The 11358-nt window shown below is 45.7% G+C and overlaps 1 protein-coding gene across 1 annotated transcript; it reads left to right on the plus strand.

Moving 5' to 3' along the window:
• LOC105935627 (oocyte zinc finger protein XlCOF6) lies at window positions 1-2528 on the plus strand (the record flags this gene model as incomplete). The annotated part of the gene is given in 1 exon segment (XM_036142420.1): window positions 1-2528. A coding segment is annotated over 1 exon segment (2165 nt), but the record flags the coding sequence as incomplete, so codon positions are not given.
• Between the last annotated feature and the right edge of the window lie 8830 nt (window positions 2529-11358).

Here is an 11358-nt window from a genome sequence, read left to right on the forward strand (position 1 = left end):
ATCCTCGAAAATATTGTGTTGGTGAAAACGAGGGGGTTCACACTGAGCTCAGCAACCAGGAGGGGAACTTCGCCCTAGACGAAGAGGAACCAGAACCTCGACAGATAAAACAGGAGCAAGGGAGACCAGAACCTCTGCAAATAAAACAGGAGGAAGAGGAACAAGAACATCAACAGTTTAAAGAGGAAGAGTGGCAACTCTGCCTCAGTCAGATTGAAAAGCAACTTGTGCTGAAACAGGAGACTGGTGACATTTTGATAATTCCTACTAATGTCCAAAGTCTCCACAATGAAATAGAACAAAACAGGAACCAACTCATCTCTCAGGCCTCCCCCAACGTGGAGAACTGGGATCAGGAAAGAAACAATGATGAGAAACCTTTCACATGTCCAACCTGGGGAAAGGGTTACTGTCATAGAAATAGTTTAACATATCACATGAGAGCTCACATAGGTGACAAGGCTTTCACATGTGTGATCTGTGGAAAAAGTTTTAGTCGAAAGAGCAATTTAAAAGTTCACATGGGAACTCACACAGGTGAGAAGCCATTCACATGCACAACCTGTGGAAAAGGTTTTCGTCTAAGAAGATACTTAGAGATTCACATGAGAACTCACACAGGTGAGAAGCCTTTCACATGTACAACCTGTGGAAAGAGTTATAGTGCTGAAAGCAGTTTTGCTTATCACATGAGAACTCACACAGCTGAGAAGCCTTTCACATGTGTGAACTGTGGAAAAAGTTTTATTCGAAGGAGCAATTTAGAAGATCACATGAGAACTCACACGGGTGAAAAGCCTTTCACATGTACAACCTGTGGTAAGAGTTACACTGCTGAAAGTAGTTTAAATTATCACATGGGAACTCACACAGCTGACAAGACCTTTACATGTAAAACCTGTGGAAAGAGTTACAGTGCTAAAAGTAGTTTTGCTTATCACATGGGAACTCACACACGGGAGAAGCCTTTCACATGTGTGAAATGTGGAAAAACTTTTATCCGAAAGAGCAATTTAAAAGTTCACATGGGAACTCACACAGGTGAGAAGCCGTTTGTATGTGTGAACTGTGGAAAGAGGTACAGGGATAGAGGCAGTTTAACTTGTCATATGAGAACTCACACAGGTGAGAAGCCTTTCCCCTGCGTGATCTGTGGAAAAAGTTTTACAAAAAAAGATACTTTGGCACGTCACATGAGAACTCACACAGGTGAGAAGCCTTTCACATGTGTGACCTGCGGAAAGAGTTTCAGTGACAGAGGAGGTTTAATTTGTCACATGAGAGCTCACTCAGGTGAGAAGCCTTTCACATGCTTGACCTGCGGGAAAAGTTTTACAAAAAAGGATGCTCTGGCACGTCACATGAGAACATACACAGGTGAGAAGCCTTTCACCTGTATGACATGTGGAAAAAGTTTTGGTCAAAAACAAATTTTACAGATTCACATGAGAGCTCACACAGGTGAGAAGCCTTTCACATGTGCGAACTGCGGAAAGAGTTACAGGGATAGAGGTAGTTTAACTTGTCACATGAGAGTTCACACAGGTGAGAAGCCTTTCAAATGTGTGAACTGTGGAAAAAGTTTTACAAAAAAAGTTTTTTTGTCACGTCACATGAGATGTCACACAGGTGAGAAGCCTTTCACCTGTGTGACCTGTGGAAAGAGTTACAGTGACAGAGGCAGTTTAACTTGTCACATGAGAACGCACTCTGGTGAGAAGCCTTTTACATGTTTGACCTGTGGGAAACGTTTTATAAAAAAAGGTAATTTGGTATATCACATGAGAACTCACACAGGTGAGAAGCCTTTCACATGTTTGACCTGTGGAAAAAGTTTTACAAATAAAGGTAATTTGGCACATCACAGGGGAACTCACACAGGTGAGAAGCCGTTCACATGTGTGAACTGTGGAAAGAGTTACAGGGATAGAAGTGGTTTAACTTATCACATGAGAACTCACACAGGTGAGAAGCCTTTCACATGTTTGACCTGTGGAAAAAGTTTTACAAATAAAGGTAATTTAGCACATCACATGGGAACTCACACGGGTAAAAAGCCTGTGTTATGTGTGACCTGTGGAAAGAGTCACAGTGATAAATGTAGTTTAACTGTTCACCTGAGAAGTCACAGAGGTAAAAAAGCTATTGTCCTGGATGTTTTGTGACAAAATTAGGCAAAAATAATATAATTTTAAAAATTGTTAATATTTTATTTTTGAGTGTGATATGTTTATCTGAACAAAAAGGGGTTAAATGCTTTCATACTTAGAGGTTGGTGATCACCACACAACCTGGCCTCTTGCCCATTGACAGCTGGAGATAGGCACCAGCACCCCTCGTGACTCCAATAGGGATAAGCGTGTTGGAAAATGGATGATCACCACACATCAATAAACTGTATTTGAATTTAAGTGTGTTCCCGATGACTTGCCGGCTTGGTCCAAGTTCCTTGATCCCCCTTTTTTCCTTTAACAAAAGCATTGTGAAATGGTTTTGTCAATAAAATGAATAAATGTGTTGTGCTATTACACACTGTTTTAAGTTATTTAATGTTTAATAAATAATATTGCCCGGTTTATATCAGCCCAAACAGCTGACATTAAGACAATAGTTGAAAGGAATCATTCGAGCACTGGCATTCTTTTACCAGCAAACTGCACACATATAGAATAAAGGAGTGACAACCTCTCTTCAAGTTCAAGAATTTATTAACAGAGATTAAAATGAACACCCAGAAACATCACTATAATGCTGTTTATCTGAATTAACGCTATATTTCAATCAACAAATCATCTCTACTAGGCTGGTGAAACTTAACTAAAACTACTAAGAAAATGAAGATAAAAAGAAGCTAAGGAACTATGCACACACAAAAGAAATAAAAAGACAAAATGTAAATGGTTGATCACCATCGTCAGCATGATTCAGTGAATCCTGGTTCACTGAATCTAAGTTAAAGAACCAAAGTTGAACTAAAAGAATGTGGAATGAGGTTAAATTAGCTTAACTAATTTAGAACAACCTTTGGTATGTGTTTCAACCCATTCACAATGCAAATCCTGAGTTAAAAAATTTGATAAAATAACATTTTGAAGAATGATTTGCTCAGTAAAATCAGTAACCTTTCGGGACACTTGATTTTGTTAATGCGATTATTACTCTGGGAAGCTAGGGGTCGCTGTAGCGATCGGTCAATCAATGTATTAATCCTAAAGTTATACAAAACACCCATAAATCGACATCTTCCATATTAATATGGTAATAATGCTCATAGCACTATCGAACGATGGCAGAGTGAAATGGAAACAACCCTTATGTTTAAGATAAGATAAGCTTTATTGATCTCACAATGGAGAAATTCAATTGTCCCATCGGCTCAATAGTCAAAAGTCAGAAGAAGGTGCCAAAGTAGGTAAGTAGAATCAGTTAGATACAGTTATACAGCTATATACAATTCTATACACTTCTATGTATAAATAGGTTATTGCACCTATGTTATTATACACTTTATACAGGATTATTGCACGGGTTATTATGGTTTTAAGGTGTTACGCCCACATGCAGATACGAACGGGACACGACAGTCAGTTTAAGATGTTTATTAGGTGTGCAAACAGCAAGGTCAATGACACGAGTAATGGGACGAGACCTGAACGTCCAAGCGGGGAGACTGCAGAGAGAGGGGAAAATGTTACTCGACGGCAAGAACCAGGAAATAGCCAGAACTTGCACCACTTACCTTTAGCTGGGCAGACCTAACCGGGGGAAGGACGTGCCTAGGTAACTCTGTGAGCCTACTCCAGTTGGTGGCTAGTGGCTGGAGGGCGGCAGATGTTTTACTGCCGAAGGATCCGGAGCAGACCTCTGCAAAGGCGAGCGACAGATGGATTGACCAGAGCGGAACGAGAATCATCAGAATCCGGGAGGTGAACTCTTCGGATGGAGCGTGAAGGCAGGTAAGTGCTACAGCACCAAACTGACAAAAACAGGAGAGCCAGAATTAGTCCAAGGTCAAAGAGAACAAAGGCTTACAAGCAGGTTTCCAAGAACTTGGTCAGAGGCCACGTCGTACCACGACTGGTTTAAGGTTCTGGCATCTTCCATCTGTCCAAGCTCTGCTTAAGAAGCCAGAGGAAGCCGCCTTCAACGAGCTGCAGGTGTGGGCCACGCCCCCTCAGCCAGCTAGAACCACCTGAGGAACAGAGTTAGAGCAAGGCAACACAGAGAACCCTGACACTACCTCACCTCAACGACCGCCTCCTGGCGGTCCAGACGAGGAAGTGCTGGGCTGAGCAGACCAAAAGTCCCGAAGCAAGTCCTTGTTGGCGATGGCTGCTGCAGACACCCATGAACGTTCCTCAGGGCTGCGACCTTCCCAATCGACGAGGTACTGATGGCCCTTACCTCATCGACGGGGATCCACAACCCTGAGGACGCGAGGATCTTGACTGTCCTGGGAGGGTGGAGGGGGTCCGGAAGGTGGGTACAAGGCACTGTCCAAAACGGGCTTGATTTGCGAGACATGAAAGGTTGGGTGTACTCTTGAGTGAGGTGGCAGACGAAGACGAACAGTGGAAGGGTTGATGATGGCGTCTATCTCATAGGGTCCGGAGAATCGAGGGGTGAGTTTCTTGGCTGAAGGGTTTGTCAGGACATCTCGTGAGGAGAGCCAAACCCTCTGACTGGGGTGGTACTGGGGAGCTGGTCTCCGGCGTCGGTCGGCGAACCTCTTGCTCTGCTCCGCGGCGCGAGTCAGAGCGGTAATGGTGGTCTTCCAGATATCCTGACAGCGGTTGATGTAATCATTGACTGAGGAGAAGGGGATCTTGAGTTCATCGGGGGGTTGATAGCCAAGGGATACTTCAAAAGGCGAGTGACCTGTAAATGAGGAGACATGTGAATTCAAGGCGTATTCTACCCAGGGCAAAAACTTATTCCAGTCTGTGGGTGACGAAGACGTGAGGCAGCGGAGGGTGGTTTCCAACTGTTCATTAAGGCATTCAGTTTGTCCATTAGTTTGTGGGTGGTAACCGGAGGTGAGGGTGTAGCGGGCGCCGAGGGCAGAGCAGAAGTGTCGCCAGACTTGGGTGACCAACTGGGGACCCCGGTCAGAGAGTATATCGACGGGTATTCCATGAAGTCGAAAGACCTGTCTTATGAGGAGCTGGGCGGTCTGAAAAGCGTTTGGGAGCTTACGGTGGGGGGTTAAGGTGGCATGACTTAGAGAAACGGTCCACGACGGTTAAGATGGTGGACATGCCTTGGGAGGTAGGGAGTCCGGTAATGAAGTCAACGGCTAGGTGGGACCAGGGACGTTTGGGGATAGGGAGTGGACAGAGTAGACCTGAGGGTGGCTGATTAGAAGGTTTATTACGGGCACAAACTGGGCAGGCTAGTACATACTCTCTTACATCCTTAGACCATGAGGGCCACCAAAAGCGTCGTGAGACTTGGGACTGTGTTCTGAAGATACCTGGGTGGGCGGAAAACTTGGAATCGTGGCACCATTGCAGGACGTCGGGACGGACAGACTGGGGGACATACTTAAGACCCGCGGGACCTGTGCCGGGATCTGGGTCTAATCGCAGAGCTTGGTTAATTCTATCTTCTAGGTCCCAATGAAGTGCTCCGACAGAACATGAGGGGGGAAGAATCCGTTCCAGCTCCTTCTCTTGTTCAGGAGGAGCGAACTGACGTGAAAGGGCATCAGGCTTAATGTTTCTTGAACCAGGTCTATAGGTTATTGAGAGGTTGAATCGTGGCACAGGGATGGAGTTTATTATCTGAGTCTGAAAGTTGTGACAAGACTGCGTCTACCCCAGCGTTAGAGGCGTCTATTTCTAAGGTGAACTGTTTAAGTGGATTGGGATGAACAAGGATGGGCGCTTGAGAGAAACGTGACTTGAGCTGATTATAAGCTGCTTCTGCCTCTGGACTCCAGACGAACAGAACCTTAGTTGAGGTCAGAGCGTGTAAGGGAGAGGCTACTTGGCTGCAGTTCCTGATGAACCTACGATAAAAGTTGGCAAAACCAAGGAAACGCTGAAGCTGTTTACGAGATTCAGGGACGGGCCACTCCACTACCGCCCTTATCTTTTCTGGGTCAGATCTGACCTGTCCGCCCTCTAAAACTAGTCCGAGGAAAGGAACTGAGGATTGATGGAAATCGCACTTTTCAACCTTGACATATAGGCAATTCTCCAATAGCCGTTGCAGGACAAGGCGGACATGTTGTATATGCTGCTCGAGGTTACTTGAATAGATGAGTATGTCGTCTAAGTAGACAAAAACAAAATCATTCAAAAAGTCCCGAAGGACATCGTTAACTAAAGATTGGAAGACAGCTGGGGCATTGCATAAACCAAAGGGCATAACTAGATACTCAAAGTGTCCTAACGGAGTCTTAAAAGCTGTCTTCCATTCATCAACTTGTCTGACCCTAACTAAATGATAAGCGTTGCGCAGATCAAGCTTAGTGAAAATGACTGCGTTCTGGACCGGTTCGAGGGCTGAGGAAAGTAAGGGAAGTGGATACTTATTCTTGACGGTAATCTGATTGAGGCCACGATATTCGATGCAGGGTCTACGAGAACCGTCCTTTTTGCCAACAAAAAAGAAGCCGGCCCCTAAAGGGGAGGAGGATGGACGGATCAACCCTGCAGAGAGTGACTCATTTATGTACTTTTCGAGTGCTTGACTTTCAGACCTCGAGATGTTATAAAGGCGACTGTTGGGTAATGGTGCTCCAGGCAATAGGTCAATGGTGCAGTCATAAGGGCGATGAGGTGGAAATGAAGTAGCCTGACTCTTACTAAAAACTTGCCTGAGATCATGGTACTCCTGCGGAACACGAGAGAGATCTATGTCATTAATAGATTGTGTGGAGGTAACCGAAGGGGAAGAAACCGGGTGAGCTGACTGCAAACAACGTGAATAACAAGCAGGGGACCATGATTCGAGCCGAAACTCGGCCCAATTAATCTGAGGATTGTGGACCCTTAACCAAGCCAGACCCAATACCATCGGGGAACGTTTTACCGGAAACACAAAGAAGGACAACTGCTCCCGATGGTTACCAGAGACTATTATGTCTAGCGGTCTGGTGCGATGCGTGATCCTAGTCAGTTTTTGGCCATCCTGTCAGTTTTGGCCATCTAAGGCTGAACTGTGTGTTTCAGAGAGAGACTCGTAGAAATACGAAGCTGATCAACTAGCTCCTGATCCAATCAAATTTAAATATCGGAACCCAAATCTACGAGAGCCAAAATATCTAAACCATCCTGATCAAAACCTAAAGAGACGGGTAAACAAAACCGAGATCCTGACGAATCTGACACTTCATGGTGGGGGGTAGCTCTAAACATGTCCGCCATCCTCCCCCTCACGTGCGGTGGACTTGATCTTTTGGCCGCACGGAGCAATCCTTAACAAAATGTCTGTCTTCACCACAATAGAAACACAGATTGCCCGTAAAACGCTGATGTCGCTCATCATTGGTTAAACAGACCCGGCCCAACTGCATGGGTTCCGGAGGAGGCGGGGAGGTCTCTCCCTGTCGCTGCGACCCCTTCTTGGGAGGGGTAAATCCTGCTAGCCGTAAGGTCTTATCAGCACGGCCGCGGCTATGGCTGCATAGCTGGGTGTCCAGATGGATGGCTAACACCACCAATTCCTCAAAAGTACTTGCCTCCTCGACCCGAGCCAATTCATCCTTTAATGCGTCATCAAGTGCTGAATAAAAAACTGCCTTAAACGGCTTGTCAGACCAATCTACGGCTGCGGCCAAAGTTTGAAACTCCACTGTGAAATCCGAAATGCAGCGACCTCGCTGCTTTAACGCCAGAAGGCTACGGGACTGCTGGGCTGAGTCCAGCTCAGGTGAAAACACTGTCTTAAATTCAGTAACAAACTCTGAAAAAGTGCAACCAAAGGACTGACAATAAGGGAACTGGGCCTCAGCCCACATAAGAGCCCTGCCCGACAAGAGCCGGAGAATATAAGATATCTTAATCTGATCGGTGGGGAAAGCCTGGGGGGAGCAACAAAATACTAACTTACATTGAAATACAAAACCACCACAATCTCCGCTTTCACCGGAGAACTTCTCCGGACACGGTGACGTGTTCTCAGGGGGTGGAGACGGAGTGGGAACCTCTGCTTCCTGCTCGGCTGGAGGCGGGGTCACCGGTGTTTGACTGGCAGGCTGTGAACACGCGGAAGTAAAGGCTTTGTTCAGCTGGCTAAGCTGTGCGGTTATCATCTGGAGTTGCTCCTGAGTGGAGTTAACGGCTAACCCGAGCGAGTGCGTCTGTTCTTGTTGCGCGGCTAGCTGCCGCCCGAACGCATCTGCTGGGCTTTGATGGCCAGAACCTTCTTCTGTTATGGTTTTAAGGTGTTTCTCCCACATGCAGATACGAACGGGACACGACAGTCAGTTTAAGATGTTTATTAGGTGTGCAAACAGCAAGGTCAATGACACGAGTAACGGGACGAGGCCTGAACGTCCAAGCGGGGAGACTGCAGAGAGAGGGGGAAATGTTACTCGAAGGCAAGAACCAGGAAATAGCCAGAATGTGCGCCGCTTACCTTTAGCTGGGCAGACCTAACCGGGGGAGGGACGTGCCTAGGTAACTCTGTGAGCCTACTCTAGTTAGTGGCTAGTGGCTGGAGGGTGGCAGATGTTTTACTGGCAACGGATCCGGATCAGACCTCTGCGAAGGCGAGCGACAGATGGATTGACCACAGCGGAACGAGAATCATCAGAATCCGGGAGGTGAACTCTTCGGATGGAGCGTGAAGGCAGGTAAGTGCTACAGCACCAAACTGTGACAAAAACAGGAGAGCCAGAATTAGTCCAAGGTCAAAGAGATAAAAGGCTTACAAGCAGGTATCCGAGAACTTGGTCAGAGGCCACGTCGTACCACGACTGGTTTAAGGTTCTGGCGTCTTCCATCTGTCCAAGCTCTGCTTAAGAAGCCAGAGGAAGCCGCCTTCAAGGAGCTGCAGGTGTGGGCCACGCCTCCTCAGCCAACTAGAACCACCTGAGGAACAGAGTTAGAGCAAGGCAACACAGAGAACCCTGACAGTTATAGCACCTTGTATAAATAGGTTATTGCACATATGTTATTATACTCTTTATACATGATTATTGCACAGGCTTATTACACGGGTTATAGCACCTTGTTTAAATGGCTTAAATTGCACATAAGTTATTACAGTTATTGTTGTATCTATGGAGCATGGTTGCAGTAATTACTGCTATAATGGTTACAGATATAAAGCAGCGAAGTATGATCAGGTAGCAGCAGGAATGAATGACCTTTATGTTGACAATATACCACAGCACATTATTGCACATAGTTACTGCAAAACACTTAATACAGTAATTGTAACAGTTATACAGTTATACGTATAATCCAGAGATTGAATTCACATGAGTTGCACATTATTGTACGTTAGTTATTGCACGTTACCTATTACGGTTATGGTTACTATTATATTGCAGCGTTATATAATCTGGTAGCAGCAGGAATGAATGACCTGCGGTAGCGCTCCTTCTTACAGACAGGACGTCTGGCACTAAAGGAGCTGCTCAGCTCCTCTACAGTCTGGTGCAGAACTGTAGCTGCTTACCCGGGAAGGTAATAGCATTTTGCTAGCTGACATTCGGTGCTAATTTTAAAAGGGCCTTAGGCTACAATTACCCGTAATGAGCGGACTGGAAAACACAAACATAATTTTTCCATCAATGTATAAAACCCTTATGGGAATAAAGTTTTTTTATACCCATAAAAACACATTGCATCAGCATGGCATTGGTTTTGATCAGCCAGTGGGAGCTATGCCTGTTAGCTCAGTCAAGCTTTAAAAACTCTGTGAAAACCCATAAAGTAAACCATTCTAAACTTTACCAGTTCAACTCTGCCAAACATGTCTGTGTCTCCGTGTCAGTTCGGTTCACTTTGGGGCATCCAGTTGGAAGCAGTTGATGTAGGCAGGGTGAAGGCTGTTTGTCTGACCAACTATAGGCGTCTATGCGGCTAGCCGAAACGTAGCTGTGAGGAGGCGGCTCTGGGGTCCTTAATGCGGGTCTCAGGCCTGTGAAGGGGGTCGCAGCATGGGGTCTCTGCACTCCTGCTGGATAGTGCCTCGGCTCTCAGGTCAGCTTTCTCCTGCACAGCTTGGACAGACCACCACTGATTTGATTATGATATAGTTAGTTTCACAGAAAGCAGACTTTACTCAGTCAATCCTGCAGATGCTTGTGAGTCTTTAAGCCCCATGCGTCCCGCATTGGTCGCTGGTCTCTTCAGCGTGAACTCTCTCCTCGAGTGTTCACAGGCAAAGAGGAAGAAAATTCTGGTGTAACTTGGCTTCATAGCAGCAGCACCCTGCTGAGGGGGGCAGTTTCTTGGTGCCTGTAAAAGTCTCAAATGTCATGTTTCCAATTCAGTCTGATTTTATTCCACATGGCTTAATTGCACAACGAATGTCTGGTCACTGTGCCATTCTGTCCTGTCTTGTTATCGTAGTCAGAGTCCTCAGTTTGTATCAGTATATTAGTGATATTTGCATCTACTGTCTAAGCTGCCAGGGGTGTGACTTTGGCACCTGTGATGAATTCCTCTGATTGGATGAAGAACTATACAAAAAGTGTAGGTTGGCTATGGCGCAGAGAGCTGCTCCAAGCAAAATCTTTAAAGTGCAACTCGTCCCCATGTAAAAGCATATTTCCGCCCCCAGACAAACTCCAGTTCCCCAGACGGTCGGACAAGCAAATTACAAACTGAGAAATGGCAACGTTTGCTACACCAATAATTTTGGAAGATAAGGATGTCTCAGGAGCTTAATTTCAACATTATTCAATCGAGAAGCACAGCGGCAAACAACTGACACATTGGTTGAAATGTAGAGGCCTGAAAGTTGGCAGAAAGAAAGCTGTATCAGTGGAAAGGTAAGGTTTTCTTTTGCTAGAAGTATGGTTGGGCTGTGTGGTAGCTAACGCATTCCAGTATTATGTGAGCTAGGCCTAGCCAAGCCATTTGCAGTGTTCTCCCGAACAAAATTATAAACCTAAACATTCCACCTAACCTAATCAGCTCTGTGGATTTACCGCGCTGGTTCTCCGAGTTATCCCCGACAGAATCTGTCTCCAGTGTTGGGAGCGCACATGCAGTAGGGAGAGCGAATCCAGTCCACTTGGTCTCATTTCCAACCCTCTACGTGTGAAAATAGAGATGTTTTGTTTTTTTTAGCGAGGAAAAAGAAGAGGGTTGTTACGTTGTTGTTTAATTAGTGGGTTAAAAATGAAGATTTATCACTTTGGCACGAGGTTGTTTGAACAGATCAAGGACGCTT

Source organism: Fundulus heteroclitus, chromosome 10 (assembly GCF_011125445.2).
Source record: "Fundulus heteroclitus isolate FHET01 chromosome 10, MU-UCD_Fhet_4.1, whole genome shotgun sequence".
Taxonomy (NCBI): Eukaryota; Metazoa; Chordata; class Actinopteri; order Cyprinodontiformes; family Fundulidae; genus Fundulus; species Fundulus heteroclitus.